The 20,785-nt window shown below is 63.1% G+C and overlaps 3 protein-coding genes across 5 annotated transcripts; 1 reads left to right on the top strand and 2 right to left on the bottom strand.

Moving 5' to 3' along the window:
• The first annotated feature begins 1,174 nt into the window (after positions 1 to 1,174).
• Positions 1,175 to 3,574, top strand: MPEG1 (macrophage expressed 1). Its single transcript, XM_051776980.1, has one exon. It carries the CDS (start codon positions 1,206 to 1,208, stop codon positions 3,360 to 3,362), a length of 2,157 nt encoding a protein of 718 aa, XP_051632940.1. The 5' UTR covers positions 1,175 to 1,205; the 3' UTR covers positions 3,363 to 3,574.
• Positions 3,491 to 13,720, bottom strand: DTX4 (deltex E3 ubiquitin ligase 4). Its single transcript, XM_051776959.1, has 9 exons — positions 12,344 to 13,720; positions 9,221 to 9,944; positions 8,327 to 8,388; positions 8,018 to 8,179; positions 7,834 to 7,895; positions 7,400 to 7,552; positions 6,576 to 6,737; positions 6,185 to 6,274; positions 3,491 to 5,870 (listed from the first exon to the last, which is right to left on the bottom strand). The coding sequence occupies exons 1-9, from the start codon at positions 13,236 to 13,238 to the stop codon at positions 5,637 to 5,639; spliced, it is 2,544 nt and encodes an 847-aa protein (XP_051632919.1). The 5' UTR covers positions 13,239 to 13,720; the 3' UTR covers positions 3,491 to 5,636.
• An 871-nt stretch (positions 13,721 to 14,591) lies between these two features.
• CNTF (ciliary neurotrophic factor) lies at positions 14,592 to 19,677 on the bottom strand. 3 transcript variants are annotated; one of them, XR_007902693.1, is made up of 3 exons: positions 18,048 to 19,677; positions 15,793 to 17,751; positions 14,592 to 15,130 (listed from the first exon to the last, which is right to left on the bottom strand). XR_007902693.1 is itself a non-coding variant. In XM_051777162.1 (2 exons), the coding sequence occupies exons 1-2, from the start codon at positions 18,159 to 18,161 to the stop codon at positions 17,281 to 17,283; spliced, it is 585 nt and encodes a 194-aa protein (XP_051633122.1). In that variant the 5' UTR covers positions 18,162 to 19,677; the 3' UTR covers positions 14,592 to 17,280. The 3 variants fall into 3 exon arrangements, 1 of the variants encoding a protein (XP_051633122.1); XR_007902694.1 differs by having other exon boundaries at positions 14,592 to 14,963; positions 16,453 to 17,751; XM_051777162.1 differs by having other exon boundaries at positions 14,592 to 17,751.
• Positions 19,678 to 20,785: the final 1,108 nt, after the last annotated feature.

Below are 20,785 nucleotides of genomic sequence, written 5' to 3'. Positions count from 1 at the left end.
CCCCAGAGAAGGCACAAAACGAGTCCAGCTGCTCTGACCAGCAACTCAGTGCTTCAAGAAAGCCCCTGATACATGGACATCCCCCCAGAAAAAGCAGGAAAAATCAAGGGAGGGCAGGGCAGCCCCCCAAGGAGTTGGAGTCCCACCCCAGCTCCCATCCAGCTGCCCCACAGCCCAGGGAATGTCCCTGGGGATGGGGGGCTTTTGCCCGTCACACAGTTCAGAGGGACCTCTGGCAGCAGCACTGCCCAAGAGAGATGCATCTATGGTCTCCCCACCTCCATCACAGCTCTGACTTCAACCTCCTCCTTGCCAGAACTGTCCTGGAAAGAGGAACCAACCAGCAAAACCAGGGGAAGTGAGCCCGTCCACGTGGAAGGAGTCACGGCTTTCACATCACGAACTGCTTCAACTGTTTCTTCCCCAAAACGTGCAGCAGGTACCCCGTGCCGCTGAAACCAGAGCCCAGCCACTCACCAGCATCCCCAGGCAGAGCTGGGGCAGTGCCCCTGGCACCAGGTTCCTGTGGTTCAGCATTCCCGAGCAGGAGGTGGTTTCCCCAGCACTGCAGACCCTGGGGGAAGGACAGGAATGGGATAGAGGAGGCTGCAGAGGGCCCAGACACCTGTGCCATGGGCTGAGACCTCCAGAACCACTGGTGCCTGCCCCAGGGTCTTGTGCAGCCTCTTCCCCAAGAGAGAAGGGAGACAAGCATTGCACTGTCCCCCATACTGCACCACCTCTCCACTTCCTCTCCTTGCCTTTGCTGCCAAGGAAAGCCTTGGAGTCGGCAGCAAAGCCTGTGTGACCAGGGCCAGATCCCATGAGGGTGGGACCCCAAGGCTGTGGGGCTGGGGACAGGTCCCTTGCATTGGCACCAAGAAACCAGGGGCCACCCAGGGGCAGGGGGAGTCACCCAAGCACTGGATGAGGGAGCTTTACACAGTGAAATTCCCTGGGCGCAGTGACAGATTTCTCCCTGTCCCACCCATGGCAGAGCAGCTTTCATGGGAAGGGAGCTTTTGCAACGAGCTCCGTGCACCTCAACCTCCGGCTCCCCACACCCTTGTCTCGGTTCCACTGTCATTTCTCACATGCCTCAGCTCTCACTTCTCCTTTCCCTTTCGTTTATCCCCCAGCCAGCCCCTTTCCCCAGCTCCCGCCTCCCCGCTCAGACTGGTGGAGGGTTCTGCCCCAGTTCAGCCATGGGCTGGGTGCTCTGGGGGGTCTTGCTCGCCTGGGTGCCCACAGCTTGGGTGAGAGGCGTTGAGCAGCCCCAGGAGCTCTCCCCCTCTTCGGGGTTTCTGGAGTGCAGGAAGGCCCTGAATCTCTCACGTCTGGAGGTGCTGCCAGGGGGGGGCTGGGATAACCTCAGAAATTTGGATATGGGCAGAGTCATCAACCTGGGCTACTCGCTGTGTAAGACCACAGAAGACGGATCTTATATCATCCCGGATGAGATCTTCACTATCCCTGTCAAGCAGAGCAACCTGGACATCCACTCTGAGATCATCGAGTCCTGGAAAGATTATCGGAGCCTCACCTCTGCCTCCATCAACCTGGAACTGTCCCTCTTCTCCTCCATCAACGGTAAGTTCTCCTACGACTTCTGCCGGACCAAGACCCACCACGTGAAGGACCGCGCCGTGACCACCCGGGTGCAGGTCAGGAACCTGGTTTACACTGCCAAGGTCGACCCGGGGGCAGCCCTGGACCCGAGCTTCAAGAAGCAGCTGCTGACCATCGCCAGCCACCTGGAGAACAACCAGACACGCATGGCCGATTTCCTGGCCGAGGTGCTGGTGCTCGACTACGGCACCCATGCCGTCACCTCCGTGGACGCCGGAGCCAGCCTGGTGCAGGAGGATCAGGTCAAGGTGACCTTCCTGCAGGACAGCTGGGGCTCACGGAGCGCGGTCACTGCCTCGGCCGGCGCGGCCTTCCACAGCATCGTCAGCGCGGAAACCCAGGAGACCCTGGACGTCAGCTCTGGCTTCACCAAGCAGTACCTGCAGAACCGCACCCACTCCAGGGTGGAGAGCGTCGGCGGGACCCCCTTTTACCCGGGCATCACCCTCAAGACCTGGCAGGAGAGGATTCAAAACCAGCTGGTGGCTCTCGACCGCTCAGGGCTGCCCCTGTACTACTTCATCAAGCCCAGCGTGCTGCCAGAGCTGCCCACCCCGACAGTGAGGAGGCTGGCCCGGCGGGTGGAGATGGCCATCCGCCGCTACTACACCTTCAACACCTACCCGGGCTGCACCGACGCCTCCTCGCCCAACTTCAACTTCCACGCCAACACTGACGACGGCTCCTGCAAGGGCGCCGTGGTCAACTTCACCTTCGGAGGAGTCTTCCAGGAGTGCGTGGGGCTGGCCGGGCCCGACACCAGTGCCCTGTGCCAGGGGCTGGAGCAGAGGAACCCACTCACCGGGGCGTTCTCCTGCCCCGCCCCCTACACCCCGGTGCTGCTGGGCGTGCAGGAGCGGGAGGAGGGCCACAGCCACCTGGAGTGCCACAACAAGTGCGTCCTGGGCATCTTCTGCCACCGTAAGTGCCAGGACGTCTTCTGGCTCTCCCGGGTGCAGTTCAGCGCCTACTGGTGCGCCACCAATGGGACGGTGGCCCCGAGCTCGGGATACCTCTTTGGGGGGCTGTTCAGCACCCATGGCGCCAACCCCGTCACCGGTGCCCAGTCCTGTCCCTCGGGGTACTTCCCCCTGAAGCTCTTTGGTGAGCTCAGAGTGTGTGTGAGCCGGGATTACGAGGCGGGGGCCCAGCACGCTGTGCCCTTCGGGGGCTTCTTCAGCTGCCAGGCGGGGAACCCCTTGGCCGGGCAGCACCAGGGCACCGCCGAGGACCCCCACGCCAAGGTCTGTCCCCCAGGCTTCAGCCAGCACTTGGCGCTCATCAGCGACAGCTGCCAGGTGGAATTCTGCGTCCGGGCCGGGCTCTTCACGGGGGGCTCGCTGCCGCCGGCCCGCCTGCCCCCCTTCACCCGGCCCCCCGCCAACCTGCCAGCCGTGGACACCGTGTTGGTGCGGGACGGGGACAGCAGCTGGGTGAGGGACGGGCAGAGCCACGTGTGGCGGCTGGCGCGGCCCGAGGAGATCCGGCACACGGCGCAGATGGTGGGGGAGCAGGGGCTGACGGGGGGCGAGGTGGCCGGCGTCACCGTGGCGGTCCTGGCCGGCTCGGCCACCCTCCTGGTCACGGCCTGGTACGGCCACCGCAGGTACAGGGCACGGGGGTACCGCGCCCTGGGCACGGGGGACGGCGTGGCCCCCGCCGGGCCCCCCGACAGCACCGTGCTGACTGTGGGCGAGGGGTACCAGCAAGAGCCCCAGGGGCTGGCGACCTGAGTGCCCCCTGCCCGGATTGCGCGCCCCAAACGTGGGCAAAGCCCCCCCAGCTCCACCCCGCGGGGAAGGAGAGAGAGGAGGGGCCGCCCAGCTTTGTATATCTATCGGGATAGATATACACACGCATGCACGGAGCCACGGAGCAGTTTTATTTCAGCCAGTAACCGACTGTGTAGTCAACAGAGCATTAAAAAAGGAAAAAAAAAAAAAAAGTCACGTCGTGGAAAGACTTAGTCACAATAAAAGCCACCGGGCTGGAACCGCGGAGTAGGTGGGGGGGAGGACCCTCCCCTTCCTTGCCCGGATCACGGCAGGGTTTTGCATAGCTCCAGAAGGGGTTTGTGTGCACCGGGGAAAACCCAGGGCTGGCGTGGGGGAGGAATCACACACTGCTGTGCAGCTCCCTGGGCGGCCGAGCCGCCCAAAAAGGGGGGTGATGTTCCCGGGGAAAGAGGTTTTCTCCCTTGAGGTAGAAAATAACAACCCAGGCTAAGGATGGCCGGGGACGGATGGGTGCAAAGGGGCTTCAGGGGGACGAGGGTGCCTGGCCCTGCCCACAGTGCCCCTCGCTCACCTGGCCACACAGACGACTGACAGAAGACAACAGAGAGGCCAGGCCGTGCAGGGACCACGAGGGTCCCCTGCCATTCGCTTTATTGACCCCCCACCCCCCTCCACGGGGTGGCCAGCGGGGGTGACAGACCCCCCCGGACCACGGAGGGGGAAAACAGCAACGACAACAGAACGATGCACAGAAGGATGGGCCCCCTTCCCGCACCACCGTCCCCAGCACAGAGGGCGAGGTGACCCTCCCCGGGCAAACCAGGAGGGGAATGCAACAAAACCGGCTGGGAGGCCCCACCTTCCCCCAGGGGGCAACAGCACAGGGCTGGGGGTAGCCTGGGCAGTGGTAGGTGCTGCCCCCCACTCTTGCTCTCCAAGCCCAGGGGCCTTGTGGGCAGCCAGACCCCAGCAGTGGGGACAGTGCCCCCGGGGCAGCCCTCAAAACTGTGGGGACCTCTCCAGCACCCTGGCACAGGCAGCTCTGAGAGGCCCTATGAATCCCACACTGGTTTGGGCTGGAAGGGACCTCACAGACCATCTCATCCTAACCCCCCTGGGCAGGGACACATTCGGCCAGCCCGGGTCACCCAAAGGCCCAGGGAGCCCAAGATGACACAGAACACACTTCCCCCACCCCCCCCATCACACACACTCTCCTACCCACGCCCCAGCCCATGCCAGTCCCTCACCAGCCCCTCCAAGGCCTCTCTGGGGGCAGCAAGGGGAACAGTTCTCAGCCCTGCCTGCACCTTGGCCCTATGGGGACCCACAGGTAACAGCCCTCCTGTGGGGCAGAGCCCTGTTGGGGTGGGGGGTCTCCACAGCCCCTGTCCCATCCCCAAGCACCACCGTGCCCAGTCCCAGTCTGGCTGCAGCACCACGTTCTCCCAGGCCTCAGGCTGCCTCCCAAAACGCCCCCCTATATGTACATATATATGACAAAACCCCAAAATTCGAGGTATTATAGAAATTCAACACGGGGACACCCCCATACGAACAGTTCAAGGAACCCACTGTGGTGGGGGTGGGACACGGGCCAGAAAATGTCCATCACTGTCCCCCCCTCTCCACTTCCTAGTACCCACCAGCCCCTCCCTGGCATGCAGAGGCGGGGGCAGCCCAGACAAGGGGACCCTGCAGGGCACAGCTCAGACACAGCCAAGAGGAGCAGAGGGCACAGGGCTGGGGGGCAGCCCAGGGCCCCCCCAACCTCCACGGACACAGAAGACCAGAGGGAAGGTACCGGACAGAACGAACAAACAAACAAACGTCAGAGGGACGAGGCAGAGCAAGGGGGACTCCCACGGCTCCAGCTCCCGCCCCAGGCCAGGTCCCAGCCCCAGGAGGGTGTCAGGGGAGTTGGGTCAGGCTGGCACCGGTGTGGATGAGGAGGGAGGGGAGCCTGGCACCCCCCAAGCCCTCAGCACAGTGGCAGCAAGGATAGCACACCATCCAGAGGGGTGGTCACGCCAGCCTGAAGCCCCACAGCTGCGTGTGGGGAGGTTCCCACCCCGCAGGAGTGAAGGGGACGGCCAAAAGGACCTTCTCCCACATTCCCGGCCAGCCTGGGGATGCTCCCACCGCGCGGGCACCACTGGGAGCGGGGGGCTCCGGGTGCACCCCAAAAAGCCCCCAGGCGGGTTTCTCCAGCAGCTTTATCCTGGTGGGTGCCAGCACAGGCAACCCTTTCCTTGCCTCCTCGCCACGGTGTCAGTCCTTCTCCTGTGCCAGGCTCTCCTCCGTGATGCCCTGGGCCGCCAGCTCGGCCAGGACATTGTCCAGGTAGTTGATGTCAGGGTAGCCGTGGCCAGTGAGGTTGGAGCCGAACTCTGTCTTGTGGTGGATCTCGTTCCAGATCACCGTGTCTGACTCTCCCGTGGTGCTGGAGGTCCCAATGGCGAAGATCAGGCGCCGGTCCCAGGCTACCAGCAGCAGCCTCAGCACCTGTGGGGGCGGGAGAGGGGTCAGGCAGCAAAGCAAACACCGGGTGGGGAAGCACCCCCTCCTGTTCAAGGCACGCCCGATCATCCTGGTGTGCCCTGGCAACGTGGGCAACTCACAGCCAAGCCCTGCAGGGAGCTCAGGATCCCAGCACAGGGTCCTGCCCCAGCCAAAACAGAGGGACCAGCCTGCTGAGCTCCCCCTGGTGCACGGGAAGGTTCTCCATGGGAAAACCTCCCCCTGAGCAAGTCCATTTTTCCCCACACTCCCCCTCAACACGCCTTGGCCAGCTGGAGCTGCCCAGGTGAGCCCCTCACCTTCCTGCCCTTCTCGCTGTCTGGCAGGTAGCAGTGCCGGGGGAAGCCACGGGCCGTGAAGCTCTTCCCAGGGTTTGGATGCTCCGGTCCCTGCAATGTGGCAAGTGGGAGAAGAAAACCCTTTTGGAGCTCAAAAGGATGCTCTGGGCACAAGGTAACCCCCCCCCCCAGCCTCAGTGGACACTGATTGCCGCCATCCCCCTGCCACCAGGCAGACAGGGACACACAGACACAACCCAGACTTCCCACAACATCCTTACGGACAAGCAGCCTCCTGGGCTAAGGCACGAGGTGCAGCACGACCTGGGGGGGTAACACAGCAGCAACGAGGGCCGCCAGCCCCACGGGGGATCTCCCACACACCCACCCCAGCCATGGGGCCAGGCCTCACCTGCACCCCTGGGGGGATGTTGTAGATGATGCGGATGGTTTTGCAGTCGGCGTGGCCGGGCAGGGCATGAGGGATGATGTGATACTCCATCTTCCCCGGGGGCTGCGTCCCCGTCTTCACCCCGTAGATGGTTTTGCAGGTGGGACACTGCAGGCTCCCATCCTGAGAGCAGGAAGAGGGGAACACACTGAAACCCGTGTCTGCAAGCCACACCCAGAGCCTGGGCAGCATTGAACGCTGCTTTAACCATAAAAGCCACCAAAAAAACACCCAGGAAGCACGGGATAGGGCTGGGGGAATTCACTATGGCTACCCAGCTTCACCCAAAAACCTGAGGTCTGTGTTTCTCTTCCCCATCAGTTTTTCATTGCTTTCCCTACCTCTGATTTCATGGGGGTTTTTTGGTTTGTTTGTTTGTTTGTTTTTAAGGGAGAAATACAATAAATATTAAAAATCTCCAAGCGATGTGGAACACATTTTCTAGGGAATGTCAGGGAATTTACAGCGGGCTCAGGAAAGCCCTCCTGTGGCTGGAAAAGCGCTGCCTGGCACCGGATTCCAGGTAGCTCTGCTCAAACATTCAGGGGATGAAAGTTCACCCTGGGAAGGAAAGCAAGCACATAAAACTGGGCATAGTGGGGGTGAAAACACACCCGGGCAACCCCCAGGTTCTGACTCAGCAGTCCCAAAGCGCTTGCTTGCTGCTGATAAAAATTAAACTGTCCAGGGTGGGAGGTCAGAGTCCTCCGGGGCAGCAGGACTCGAGTGCTGCTCCCCAGGAGCAGGGGGAGCTCAGCACAGGCCGCCGAGCCGAGGCCTCTCACCTTGTTGCCGTTGTTGTACATGGCCACCAGGCAGTGGAGGTGGAAGACGTGGCTACACTTGACCAGCTTCCCCACGAGGTCAGGCTTGACGGCTGGCTGGGGCCCCTTGTAGCCAGAGGGGGCAGAGAGACGCTCCATGCAGATGGTGCAGTCCTGCACGGAAGGGGAGGAGAGGGATCACACGGATGGATGCAGCCAGAGCCGAGGACACGGGGCTGATGAGCTGCCCTGGGACCAGCACCCACCCCTGGGGCTGGGCTGCCACCCCTCTTTGGGGGGGACAGGGACAGGGAAGAGCCATGAGGGGTGGTGGGACACCCCTGCACGGGAAGGGAGGAGATCCCCACGTGGCCCAGGGCATCGTGAATGTCCCGTTGCCCATCCCAGAGCAAAGCACCCTGGGGACATCCCAGCACAAGCCCCGGCGCTCGCACCTCGTCCGGCGGATGCCGCACCTTCTGCAGGTACTTTTTCAGTACCTCCTCTGGGGTTTTACCTGCGGGAGAGCAAGAATCAGAGGGAGAAACCCACTGCCAGGGGCAGCAGAGGGGATGGGGGGCACAGGGGAACCAGGCAGGGAAGGGGGGACAGGGGCCAAGCAGCAAAAGTGCCTCTCACCCTTCTTGGCCTGTTTCTTGGTGGTCTTGCGGCAGGTGTGGGAGATGCCGGGGATGGACTGGATCTCGCTCTTGCTGACAGGTGGGGGGTGCAGCACCAGCTTGGGGGGCCGTGTCAGGCACACGGGCAGCCCGGCCGCGCTCATCAGGATCCCCGTGATCCCTGGGAGAAACGGGGCTTTGAAACGGCGTCGAGGAACCAGCCACGCCTCAAACCCCACGTGATCCCCAAAAACTGCCCCCTACCCCGGGGCTGTTTATCCTTCCACCCCAGGGAACCCACAGGCACCCGCTGTGGCCCCATCCTCACCTGCCAGTGCTGGGTTGACGGGGCTGGAGCCAGTGAGGTTCTTCACAGGGACAGTGGGGACCCTGAGGGGAGCCAGCAGAGACCACGTCAGGAGCGGTGGCAGCACCCACGTCCCCATGGGGCCCAGGGGCCAGACAACAGTTGCCTGAGCAACTGCACGGGCCCTGGCTGGAAACAGAGAATCCCCCGATGGGGCAACGTGCCCCCCCTGCCCCACCACCGCCTTTTCTCTGGCGCTTTAGAAACCCTGCCTGCATCTCCATTCATGGCCCCTTTTTGTCACTGCTCCCTGGGCCAGTCTGTTGTTTCTTTTCCTCTTTTCTCCTATGGCCACGTCACTGCCACAGCTCTTTCCCCCCCCCTCCCCTTGGGGCTCTCTTCCATGGGAAAGTTTCCCGGCAGGTCAGGAGCAGAGGGAAGGGGGAGGATGGAGAGGGAGAGGAAAGGGGCCAGGCTGTGACAGAAGGCTGACGGCAGAGCCAGACAAAGGGGAGAAACAGGCTCATTAAATGTCCACCCCCTCACAAAAATGTGTCTTTGGTGGGTGGGGGTCTGGAGGGACCCCTTCTCATGGGGCATGAATGGCTTTTCTTCGGGCCTTTCGCAGTCCCTCACCCAACCCCTGCCTCCAAGAGAAAGAGCAGCCTCAGCCTCTCCATTGAGATGCAGGAGCCACCCCGTCCCCGCTCCAGTCCCCAGACACCTGCAGGGAAGGCGAGGGGCCCAGCAGAGCCCCCTGGCCCCGGGAGCTTGGGGAGCGCCGAGGTCTGTCTCCCACCAGGCTCAGGGCTGGCAGGGCCCCTCTGTGCCCCGGGGAGGGGGAAAAGCTTGCACTGCCCCTCCCTCCCCCCAGGCACCCCCTCACTGGCACTGCTGGCACACGGCGGGACTCACCCCGAGGCGATGAGCACGCGGGACTGGGCGATGGCCAGGCGCTGGAGGTGGCTGCGGTTCAGGGTGCCCAGGCCAGGACGGGCTGCTTTGCCACTGCCGGCACCGGGGGGGCTGCCGGTGGAGCCGGCCGAGCTGAGGGCGGGCGTGCTGGCCGCCTGACGCCGGCCCCCCTGGGCCGCCAGCGGCTTCAGCGAGCCGCGCACCACGGCCACGCCATCGGGTGCCTTGGCCACCAGGGCGGGTGCCGGGGCTTTGGGGGCGGCCAGCGGCGGGGCGGGGGCTTTGCGGGGCTGCAGGGTGGCGGTGCCGGGGCCGGCGGCTGACACGGTGGCTTTGACGCTCATGACCAGGAGGCACTGGGGGCAGGTGCAGGCGGGGACCGGCGGGGCTGCCGCCGCCCCGGGGCTGGCCGGCCACGACTGGGACTTGGGCAGGGTGCCCGAGACCAGCGGGTAGACCATGTCGAGCCTGCGGCGGACGCGGCGCTTGCGCTGGGTCTGCCGGTTGATCTGGCCCATGGTGGCGAAGTCGATGACGTAGCAGAAGCCGATGGCGCTCAGGTCCACCCAGGGGTGCTGCTTCTCGTAGGCACGCTGGATGGTGATGCCCACGTCCATGTCGTAGGGCGTCCACGTCCCGCTGTCATTCTCCCACTCCCAGACGACTCCCTTGCCGGGCGCCGACGATGGGTCGTAGTAGCTGCGCCGGACGGGGCGGATCGTGCCTGAGGGAGGGCGACACAACAGACGCCGTCAGACCCTGGCGCCAGCACCCACCCGTGGGCAGGGAGCAAAACCACCCCGACCTGCCCCGCCGGCACCATCCGCAAGGGGACAGGACGGCTTTCCGGCTCAGCTGCTGTCCCCGCCCTGCCAGGGGACTGGCGTGCCTTGGGCTCCCCCGGCTGCTGCCTGCGAGCCGCCCTGCCACAAAGCACCCCGAGGTCCGTGCACGGCCCGGGGGTGCTCCCCCAGAGCGACTGGGCTGAAGGGAAGGGCGGATCTCCCGCCCAGCCCTCTCAGCCCCGGCTCGCAGCCACTCAGCCCCGCTGGGGAAACACGGCAACACAAGTTTGGCTGTTCCATCCTGCTCCCGGGGACCTCCCGCGGGAGCCTGAGGAAACCAGGCATTAGGGCACGGGAGTCCTGCAGTGCCTGGCACTGTCTCCCTCTCAGCTCCAGACTGGAAGAGGTTTCAATAAAAGATTTCAGGGTCATCTCCGAGCCCCCCAGCCGTGGCACACACGGGCACTCATGCACCCAGGGGAGCGGGGCTCGTGCCAGCCCCACCATCTGCAGCTCCCGAACCGGTCCACGATGAAAACCCAAACTGTGGCAGAGGGAAAAATCCCCGTGAGATCAAGCAAAGGAGTTTGAGCAGGGCCCTGTGCCTGGCTCCTGCTCCTCCATCAGCAAACATCAGGAGTGGGATGAGAGCACACAAAGCACAAAGGTTCTGTGCCCTGCATCCATATTTTTGCTAGGTGTTTCCTTTCCCAGCACTCCTAGTCAACTAGGACACATTCAAAGCATGGACAGAGATTTTGGAAACTCCTACAATGAGGAGAAAACCTTCTTCTTTGGGATGTCTAAAGGAATGGCAAGGCAGGCTGAACATGGCCAGGCTCAGCCCTGGAGTCCCATCCTGAGCGTGTCATTCTAGAGGTGTTTGTGTAACAGGTGGGATGAGCTCCCGAGCAGCGCTGCCTCCACATCCCCGTGCAGAACCCCATGGCTCAGCCCTGCTGCCAGCACTGGGAACAAGAAAGCTCAAAGAGAAGAAATAACAAGCCTGCTGCTTCGGCTTTTCACCACGTGTCCTGCAAAGCCTGCAAGAATTTCAGTGCCTTTTCACCCCCACCACTCCGCAGGGAGCAGCCACCACCGCCGGTCCCGCAGGGCCACGCCTCGCACACTAGCGGGCTAAAAACGAGAAGGTGTTTGTCAGCACCCTGCTGTGGTGCGTGGGGTACAGCTACACCCCAGGCGAGCCGAGCCACCGGCCCTGTCCTGCGAAGGAGCACCCAGGTCAGAAAAGCCGCCGGCGCTGGGCGCACAAAGCGGCCGGAGGGTGATTTATCCTAATCCGGCGGTGGCATGCGGCATCTGGCGGTCCCCAGGCAGCAGTGTGGGAATGCTGTGTGTTCCCCCAGCCCCGCGCCGCCAGCCGGCCTCCCATTCAACAGGGGAAGAAAGGGAACAATAGCTATTCAGGGCCTGCCAGGGTCGCGACCCCCCCAAATCAGAGCTGTTTAATGACCCAAAATACCAACATCCCCAGCAACCCAGGGAGAGACAGAACAATCTCCCTTTCAGTCCTCCACCCTGGGCAACAATAGCCCTCAGAAGCTGGCCCCCAGCCCCCTCTCCGCAGAGGTCCCTTGTCCCCACATCCCCGGGCAGGGGAGGGTCGCCGCCAGCCCCCAAGGCTGCTGGGGGAAGAAGGACAAAGGAGGGTGTCTGGCACTCTGCTGCACCCAGCACCCCCTGCCCCAGGGACAAAGCACACTGGCCAACACAGGGCTGCTGGGGGGTCACAAACCCCGCTGTGCCAACCCCCCTGCCACGGGTGCTCGTGGTCCCGCATCCCAGACAACCCCAGGGCCCCCCACCTGGGGGGACAGACAACCCCCATCACCCACCTGTGCCCTCCTTGAGCATTCCCCCACCTGCTTGTGCCCCCTCCCTGGGCACCCCAGGGGCTGCCATCCCCCGGGGCAGGATTTGGCACCCAAGCACCGCTCAGCTCTCTAGGCCTTCGTGCCTGATGGCGGCTCGGTGGCAGCACAGAGGGAACGGGGAAAGGTCTGCTGGGGACGGGCTTCCCCCGCACGCAGGGATAAGAAAAGCCCGCGGGGCGGGTGCGAGGCGGGGGCGCCGCAGCGGGGAGGGGGCCGGGCAGCACGACCCCCCAGGGCACGGGGGGCACGGGGAACGGCGGGGGGCATCGCCGGCAGGGCCGGGCGGTGTGCGGGGCATCGCGGGGCATCGCGGGCACGGCAAGGGCCGGCAGAGCCCCGCCAGAGCCCGGGGAGCCCCGGGAGCATCCCGGCGGGGCGGGGCGGGCGGGGAGCGGCGCGGAGGCCACGGCGGCCGCTCGGGGCCCGGCGCGGGGCTGACTCACCGGTGTCCTGGCGGAACTGGTGCATGGACTGCAGGTCGATGATGTAGGGCGCCAGGCGGCTGTCGGCCTGGCCCAGCACCACGCTGCCGCCCGCCCGCGGCCCGGCGCGGGCCACCGCCTCGATGTGGTGGCTGACGGCCGGGCTGTAGGGTCGCCAGCGCCCGTGCTCGTTCAGCCATTCCCACACCACCACGGCCGAGGCCAGCAGCATGGCTCCGCCGCCGCGGGCCCGGCTCGCCGCCCCGCCGCAGCCCGCCCCGCCGGCTCTCGCATGCTCGGCGCGGCGCACGGATCCTCCGCCCGCCCCCGCCCGCGGCCGGGGCCGGAGCCGCGCACGGCCGGGCCGCCCCTGCGCGCACCCGCGGCGCGCTCCCGCTGCCGCCGCCGGACCGCCCCGCCCGCACCGGAGCACCGGCGGCGGCAGGGCAGGGCAGGGCACGGGGACCGCCCCGCCCCGGCGGCACCGGGCACCGCGGGGGGAGGCGAGAAACACGTCCCGTGCCTGTCCCTGGACACCCGCCCTGCACCCCTGCGACACCCCGCTGTCCCTGGACCCCCTGGGTCGCTGCTCCTGCATCCTGCACCTCTGCGACACCCCACTGTCGCTGTACCCCCTGGGTCCCTGGTGTCCCCACCCTGGACCTCTATGACCTCCTGAGTCCCTGGACCCACACCCCGCACCCCTGGGACTTCTCCCAGTGTCCCTGAACCCCCTGTACCTCCACCCTACACACCTGGGACCTCTCCCAGTGGCCCCTGTATCCCCACTGTGCACTCCTGAGTCCCTGTACCCCCACCCTGCACCCCCAGGATACCCCATTGTACCCCCTTTACCCCCACCCTGCGTCCCTGGCATCCCTCCCAGTATCCCCCACACCTTTAACCAGGACTGCATCCCAGGGAGCCCCTGGTGTGCTCCCACCTTTGGGGTCCCCCATGGCCCCCACCTGCCAGTGATGGGACTTGGGGTGCTGATGGGTTACATGGACCCCACTTCATGTGCTGTGACAGAGAAACGTGGTCCAAGAGCTTCTCCCATTTCCCTGTCTAGGCCACAGTGCTCGCAGGGAGCAGCCCCCTGAGCTCCCCTTCCCTGTGGCCCACGACGCACAAAAATGGCTTCGAAGCCCAAAATTGCCTCATGTCTCAAGGGGCACCTGGGCTGTGACCCCAGGTCCTGCACCCCAGCTCTCCCAGCTGCCTGCCACAGCTCAGTTTCCCTGAGAAGTACTTTTCCTGGAGACTTCACGCAGCTTCAGCCCAGGGTGAGGCTGCAAATCCTTCAGGATTCTGCTGCTCCAACTGAGGCAAGCAATGAAGGCCAAATTAAAACCTGTGCTGCTCCCACTGTGACAGAGGTACCCCTGTGCTGTGGCAACTCTGGGACTGGAGCAGCCAAAAAAACGTTCCTGAGCTTGTTCTTCCGCTGAGCTCCACGAGCATCTTCCCAGGGCAGCCCTGAATGCCAGGATGTTGGTGACAGGCACGTGCCGGTCTCACCTCCTTTTGTGCTCCTGCGCTCAGAGTCACGAAATTTCCTTGGATATTAAACACCCATCATTTCCTGGTTCGGGAGAACTGTACAAACCGCATCTGTGTGTTCCACGTGCACAGGTTGCACAGCAAATCCCCCAGTCCTCGGTCCCCCTCGGCTTGGAGGGCAGCTCATCCCCAGGCCACGGGACACTGCCGAGCTCTCGGGGCTGGTGCGGCTCCTCTCCTGGCAAACCTGTTTCCCAGGCACTGCCCGTCCCGCTGAGCGTCCGCCAGCGGCGCTTGTGGTGAGAAACCATTAGACAAGATCCAAACAGAGGGAAAAAAATGAAGGAAGAAGTGGGGAAGAAACAGGTGGGGACCAACTGCGGCGGTGCCAGCTGGCGAGCGCTGCGCTGGGGCAGGATGAGGTGAACCACACGGGTTCTCCTTCTCCCAGCTCATGCAGGGCTATGCTTGGGGCACCTTCTGCAAGAAGGGAGGGCTCCCGGCCCTTCCTGGGAAGGGGAGCCCCTCCTCTGTGTTTTCACCTGCTCCTTCGGGCGAGACAAGCGCAGCCAAAGCCGCGGCGGGGAAACCCGGGGAAATCCTTTCCGCTGACTCAGGCGGGAGGAAAAGGTTTTCCTGCTATTAAAAAGGAAAGTGTTGGTGAACATCCACCCCCCCTGGCTGCGGCTCAGGATCAGGGAGCCAGGAGCCAGAGCTGCACAACTGAACCCCACCAGCCTCCAGGGCCTGGTGGGCAAGGGGCAAATCCATTCTCGCCCAGCACCGATGCCAGCACCCAAGTGGGTATGCCTGAGGTCAGGGAGCAGCCTCGGTCGGCTTGAAACCTTTCCAACCCCACAAAGTGTGCCCAACTACACGTTAAGCCCAAATATTTATTGTTTTGAAATTAAACACATCCACGGGTTGCTTGTGGTGGCTCCTTCCCTGCTGCAATTTGGGAGCACAGCCCTCTGCCCCCCTTCCCCGTTCCCACCAGCACTGCAGAACCTTTCTCTCTTCCCAAAGCACAATCTTGGATAGTTTTGGTGGGTCCTCAGTTTGCAGGAGGCCATTGCATGGGGTCCTCAGCAGCATTAGCCACACGGGTACGATTATCTTCCTCTCAAACTCTTCATTTCTGTTTCCAAAATAAACAGCTTCAGTCACCTCCAACCACCCAGATCAACTTCTTTTCAGCCTGTGGCAAAGCAAGTCCAAAGGGCCTCCTGGCACCAAGGGAGCTCAGCTGTCGGGTGCCCCTGTTCTCGCCAAATCACTTCACTGGTGATTCCCTCGGGGCTGCAGCTGAAAAACAGCATTAAATCCCATCCAGCTCAGACTCTCTATGGCACGTTGGGGGCTGGCTGGCAGGGAAAGGCTGAGAGCTGGAGCCTCTTGCTCAGCCAGAGCATGGAGGTTTGGATTATGGATTGCTTTTTCCCATTGTTTCTGGTGGCCATTCTCGAGCACTGCGGCTGCTCCACAAACACAGACACACCCAGCACCGCAGGCCAGGTAACAGGGTAGGAGCAAGGAAGGTTGTAAAAGCGGTGTTTCCCAGGACGGGGAAGTCCCTGGAGCAACATCATCGTCCCTGTTGCTGCTTCCACCCCCAGAGAGCGACTGCAGCGCCGAGCTCAGCTCAGTGCCAGCAGCTGAGGGGGAAGGATCGAGTTGCAAGCCAGGGCTGGGTGATCCCAGCTCTCCCGGTATCTGAAGGTCACCTCGGACCCAGCCATTGCTGCTGAGGGAAAAAAGGGGTCTGTTCCCACCTGCTCGTGTCACAAGGTTCACTCGAGATGCCTCTGCCCACCTCTGGGAAGGTGAGGGGCAGTGGGTGGGGAAGGTGTGAGCACTGCTGAGCAGGAGGGTGCAAGGGGGCAAAAGCAAGATGGCTTCAAGTGTACAAAGCAGAGGACACTGGGCGAGAAAAATACTTGTTGGAAAAGGGACTCGCTTTCACTAACCCTGAAAAAAATAGCGGCCAGAAATTGTTATTCCTGAGTGCAGGGAAGCAGAAACATCCCAATAATCCAGTCTGAGCCGCAAAGCTGAGGGCAGGCAGGCAGTCAGTGGCAGTGAAGAAGGGGCACATTCTTCCTCGTGGGCACCACCCATAAGCAAAGAGGCAGCACCAAACCGCCCTCGGACCTGACCCCGTGGCGCCGGGTGCCCTGATGTTGCCAGAGGGGTGGGCAGGATGGGCTCTGGGGGCTCTGCCTTGGTGCTGTACCAGGGCCCCGGTGCCAGCGCTGTGCCCGGTGCCGTCCCCCCCTGCCCTGACAAAGCCGCTTTGTGCGGGGCCAGCCGGGCAGGTCCCCAGCCTCCTCCCCACGCTGTGGCCCTGCTCTCCCTCCATGTTGCCTTTCCTCTCACAGGCCAGGGTAGAAGGCAGGGCCACACCAGGACAAGGCACAACCCCAGCAATCCCCCCACCTCCTCCTCATCCTCCCACCACCACGTCCTTCATCCCCAGCTCCTTCATCTTCCCCACGGCCTCCCAGTGGGTCCCGTCCCTCCCAGACCTCTCACCCCACCAGGACTGACCCTTCCCTGGTGTGTGCACAGGGCAGCCCAGGCTCTCCGGTGAGGTTGAGCCCCACTGTCCCACCTCCCCCAAGAAGTACCTCACCCCGGTAGATCTCCCAGCCCTTTTATTCACTCAGCAGCCAGCAGCCCTCATATCCAGTCGGCACGAGAACCACGGCTCAGGCAGCTTTGAAACTGCAGCACTCCACAGGGTGAGCGATGTGGTTGGGGCTGTTTGATTCTCCGTGCCATTTCCAGTCCTAAAATAACCCCTGGAGGCACTAACCTCCTTGCAGAGGGGCTTCTGAATCGCAGCCTTCGGTGAAAAGATCCTCTCCGTTACCATGTCCAAGAGGTTAAGAAATCCCCTCCTGATCATACCCCGACTTCCCCCCCTCCCCAAAAAGCCCCCAAGCAGTTAGAGCAGAAATCCAATGAGCAGCCAACACAAGCTAGGCAGAAGAGTTCACGTGCAGGAGGTAAAGCCTTGCTCCTTGCAGCTGCGGGGCAGGTCCCGAGACTCCTTTGGTCAGGTGACACTTTGCTGTCCCTTGGCTCCTGCCTCGCATCTGCAAGAGCCCCCAGGGTGGCCACAGCGAACCAGGCAGCAATCAAATTCCAAAGAAAAGGACCCCAGCTGAGGGTCACGGCCTCCAGGCCCTGGGGTGAGCAGCAAAGCCGCTTCCCAGGGGATAGTTCCAACTGCCAGCCCCAGGACCACTGAGAATTGTCCTGCCTGGGGACCCCGCTCCCTCCGGGGTACACTGCAGCCCGTGCCTCAGCTTCCCCACAGGGAGTGGCACCAAAAGCACGGGGGGCCCAGGGGTTAATGACCCGGTCCGTCCCATCCACCTGCCCTTCTTTGCTGTCAGTTGCCCCCCACTGTGTCCCAGTGGCACCCCAGACCCCCCACCCCACGCTCGCCTTCACGGGCTCTCGGTCGGGCTGGGGGCCGAGCCGGCGCCCGGGCCGGGCTTGGCGAGTTGCCGCAGGTCCCGCGCAGACCTCACGGCCCACTGGGCCAGCTCCCGCAGCACCCCCAGGCCCCGCAGCTTCTGCTCGAAGACGCTTTGGGGCTGGGGGGGCGGCCCGTCCCCCTCGTCGCTCGGGGGCCCGCGGCTCTCCAGCCGCAGCAGCTCCTCGAGGTGGTAGGCGAAGGCCGAGACCTGGAGCAGCACGGCCGCCAGCGCCCGGCCCAGGGCGGCGTCGGCCTCACCCAGCTGCTCCCGCTGCTCCTCCAGCATCTGCGCCAGCAGCCCGCGGAAGGCCCTGTACGCCGCCAGGTTCTCCAGCAGCCGCTGGGTCCCCGTCTGCTCGTCCCAGCGCTCCACCGCCGCCGGCGGCACCCCCTCCACCGCCGCCACGCTGGCCGAGGCGTCCAGGCCCTGCTGTTCCACCTGCGGGGCGAGACCCACTGGGGATCAGCGGTGGCAGGAGCAATTTCGGGGGTGCCCCCCGCCCCGAGCCACGCAGGCGCTGCTCCAGAGGGCCCAGTCCAGGAGGGGTTTGTGGCAGTGCGAGGCCGGGTGCCCGAGGTCCGCCCAGGCATCGGCAGGCACAGAAACCGGCAGCGCTTCATCCCCCATCCCTGCCACGGGACAGGTTCCTCGTGCCCCACAGCTGCCAGGAGCCCCCCCAGACCCTGCCAGCGCTCCCAGCCCCGCAGCAGCCAGAAGGAGCAGGGCAGACTCACGTAGGCATCCAGAAGGTCGACGACATCCGAGCGCATCTTCCCGGCCAGGCGGATGCCGCGGGCGCACAGGTCGCGGCGCCGGAGGGCGGCCGAGGGACTGTCTGCTCCCGCCATGGTCCGGGCAGCTGTTGCGGCCACCAGGCTCAGGGCGCAGCGCCCGCCCGGCCCGGGCAGGACAATCCCTTGCTGAGCTGGTGCATTCCAGCCCGGAGCTCCGCTCACACGTCCGCTGGCCCGGCTCTCCCCCTCTTCCGTGCCTGGGGCCTGGCACCACGCTGCAAATTCCCGCCTCTGGGATCAACAGCGACAGATTATTCCCCCGATTCCCCCACGCATCGCCACTCCAAGTGCTTTGCCCAGAACCGTCTCGCCCGGTAGCAACAGGCTCCCAGCCCCGGCTGACCCACTCCTCCCTCCCGGCCACACAGTGGGATTAGCGGCACGTTAATCCCTCTGGCTCATGCCAGAGAGCGGGAAACCACTGCCGGGAAGAGGCGAGCAAAGCCCGGACGTTGCTCAACACCTCAGCCCAGGCAGGCAGTGGGGGCTGAGCAGGGCCAGGAGTGGAGGCTCAAGGGGACCCCCCCCAAGGCTGGAGATCCAGCACCAGCCAAAAGCTGAGCTGCAACCCAAACCCTGGCAGAAGGGTCTGTCCCAGCCACCTCCAGCCCTCTTACTGCCCCACAGCCATGGGACTGGTCCCCCAGGCTTAACCCCTCTTTCCCAGAGACACCTTCCCCAAAGAGGGGCTGCGGGACAGGACGTGGTCTCTCCTCAAGCCTCCAAAATGCAGGACTCAGTCACTGCTTCTCAGCCCTAAATGTGGCCACATAAGGCCAGCAGGACTCAGTCTCCATTTCTCACCTTCAGTACTGGTCACTCCACAGGACTCGGTCTCTGCCTTAAAGCCCCCAAAGTGCAGGACTTGGTCTCTCTCTGTGAGCCCAAGCACTGGCTGAGTGACCCTGGTTTCAGGGCCCCAAAACACAGGACTTAGTCACTGGTTTTTGAGGCCTTAAAATGCGTCACTTGGTCTCTCTTTGTGAGCCCAAAGACACGGGACACGCTCTCTGTCTCAAGCCCTGAAAGCAGGATTTAACGGCTGTTTCTAAGCAGGACTGCAAAATGAAGCATTTAGTCTCCATTTTTAAGCTCTGAGCCCCATTTTGAGCCCCCCAAACATGGTTCTGAGTCTCTCTTTGGGAGCCCAAAAAATAAGTCTGGTTCGGAGCCCCTAAAACTGGCCCAGGGTCACGATTCAAACCCACTTGGCAGCTAGCCACCAGCAGCCACTCACTCACCCCCCCAAGTTGGATGGGGTAGAGCCGCCCCAGGACAACACCAGCCAGCCCACAGATGAGCTGCATGCACCAAGACAAAAACAGCCCACTGGGTTGGGTTGGTTTTTCCTCAGTATGTTTATTTTGGTTACGTATTACCCAGATTAAGAGGGGAAAAAAACCCCAGGAGTTGAAAAGCAGCTTCCCACAAGTACCACAGTGTGCCTGGTCGGGGGCCCCCATACCCCCAGCAGCCTCTTTGTCACCCCTTGGCTACTGCAGAAAGTGCTGCTGAGCTTTGGGAGCCCCTGGCCCCGGCAGCCCTTGACCCCCAAAGTGCTGCCCATGTTGGGCACAGCCTCAAGAGTGGTCGAAGGGCCCTGTGTCCCCTCCAACCCCTCCCCCGGGAGGAGAAAAAAAAATAAATACAGGGGAAAAAAAAAATACAAAAAAGTTTATTGCAAACTACTACAATAATTTATTGAAGCAAACTGCATGCGAGTGAAGGAGAGACATCGAGGGGAGGAGGAGCTGCAGGAGGGCTGTGTCAGTTTTAGGGCTTCAAAGGGGCGTGGGAAGGGAGCTACACATCTCTCCTGCGTCAGGGGCGAGCAGGCTGTGGTTAGAGGACAGACAGACACCTGGCCAGGGCCAGAAAAAGAAAAGGGAGAGCTACGAGAGGTGTCATGGAAGGACGAGGCGGGGAGCAGCAGGATCAGGTGTCCCGGCCGGGAAGCAAAGGAGATGTTTGATTTTGCATCCCAGAAACGTGTCCGGTGGCAAAGTCTGCTCCGCTCAGGGCGGCTGCAGGACCAGGCCACCTCCCTCAGCTCCCAGCCAGGTGCCAAGCACTGAGTCAGAGGCAAGCAAGCCTTTGACCCAAAGGCATTTTAGTGCCATCCCTTGACCAGTAATCCCCGGGCTCTCCAACTTAGTGTTCTGTGCAAGGCTCTGCCTGCCCCGCACCTCCCACGGGCACAGGGGCTGGCAGAGAAGCAGCTCCAGCTGGAAATCACAGTAATGTGATCCAAGTGAGAAACTGGATCATCCCAGCTGAAGGAACTGGTTTAGTTTAAACACCACTGCACCGCCGACCTGCCTGCACTGTCCCAGAGGACCCACCAGGTGTGCTGGGCCCTCACCCCGTGGCAGGCCTGGGAGCCAGGCTGCTGCCAGGGTGAGCACGTGGGATGCCCACGCCCAGGGCACAGGACACCCAGCTGCTCCGCCACGATCCGCCCCAACGCCAGAAGTGTTTCAACTTGCTCTGACAAAGGTATCCGTGTAAGGAGGGAAGGGAGAGGGCAAACCGGGACAAACGGCCCAACAAAAGCCACCGTGTTTGGGCCACAGCTGGATTTCCAGGTAGCACAGGGGACAGAGTGGGTGTTCAGAGTCAGTTTCCTGTTAAGTTTCCGATTAAATTCCATGTTTTATTGCGGTTTCCTAGACCCCAGG

Source organism: Manacus candei, unplaced genomic scaffold (assembly GCF_025592945.1).
Source record: "Manacus candei isolate 608988 ecotype Guabito, Panama unplaced genomic scaffold, ASM2559294v1 h1tg000009l, whole genome shotgun sequence".
Taxonomy (NCBI): Eukaryota; Metazoa; Chordata; class Aves; order Passeriformes; family Pipridae; genus Manacus; species Manacus candei.
Note: the sequence above shows the minus strand (reverse complement) of the source record. Positions and strands in the feature narration are given on the sequence as shown.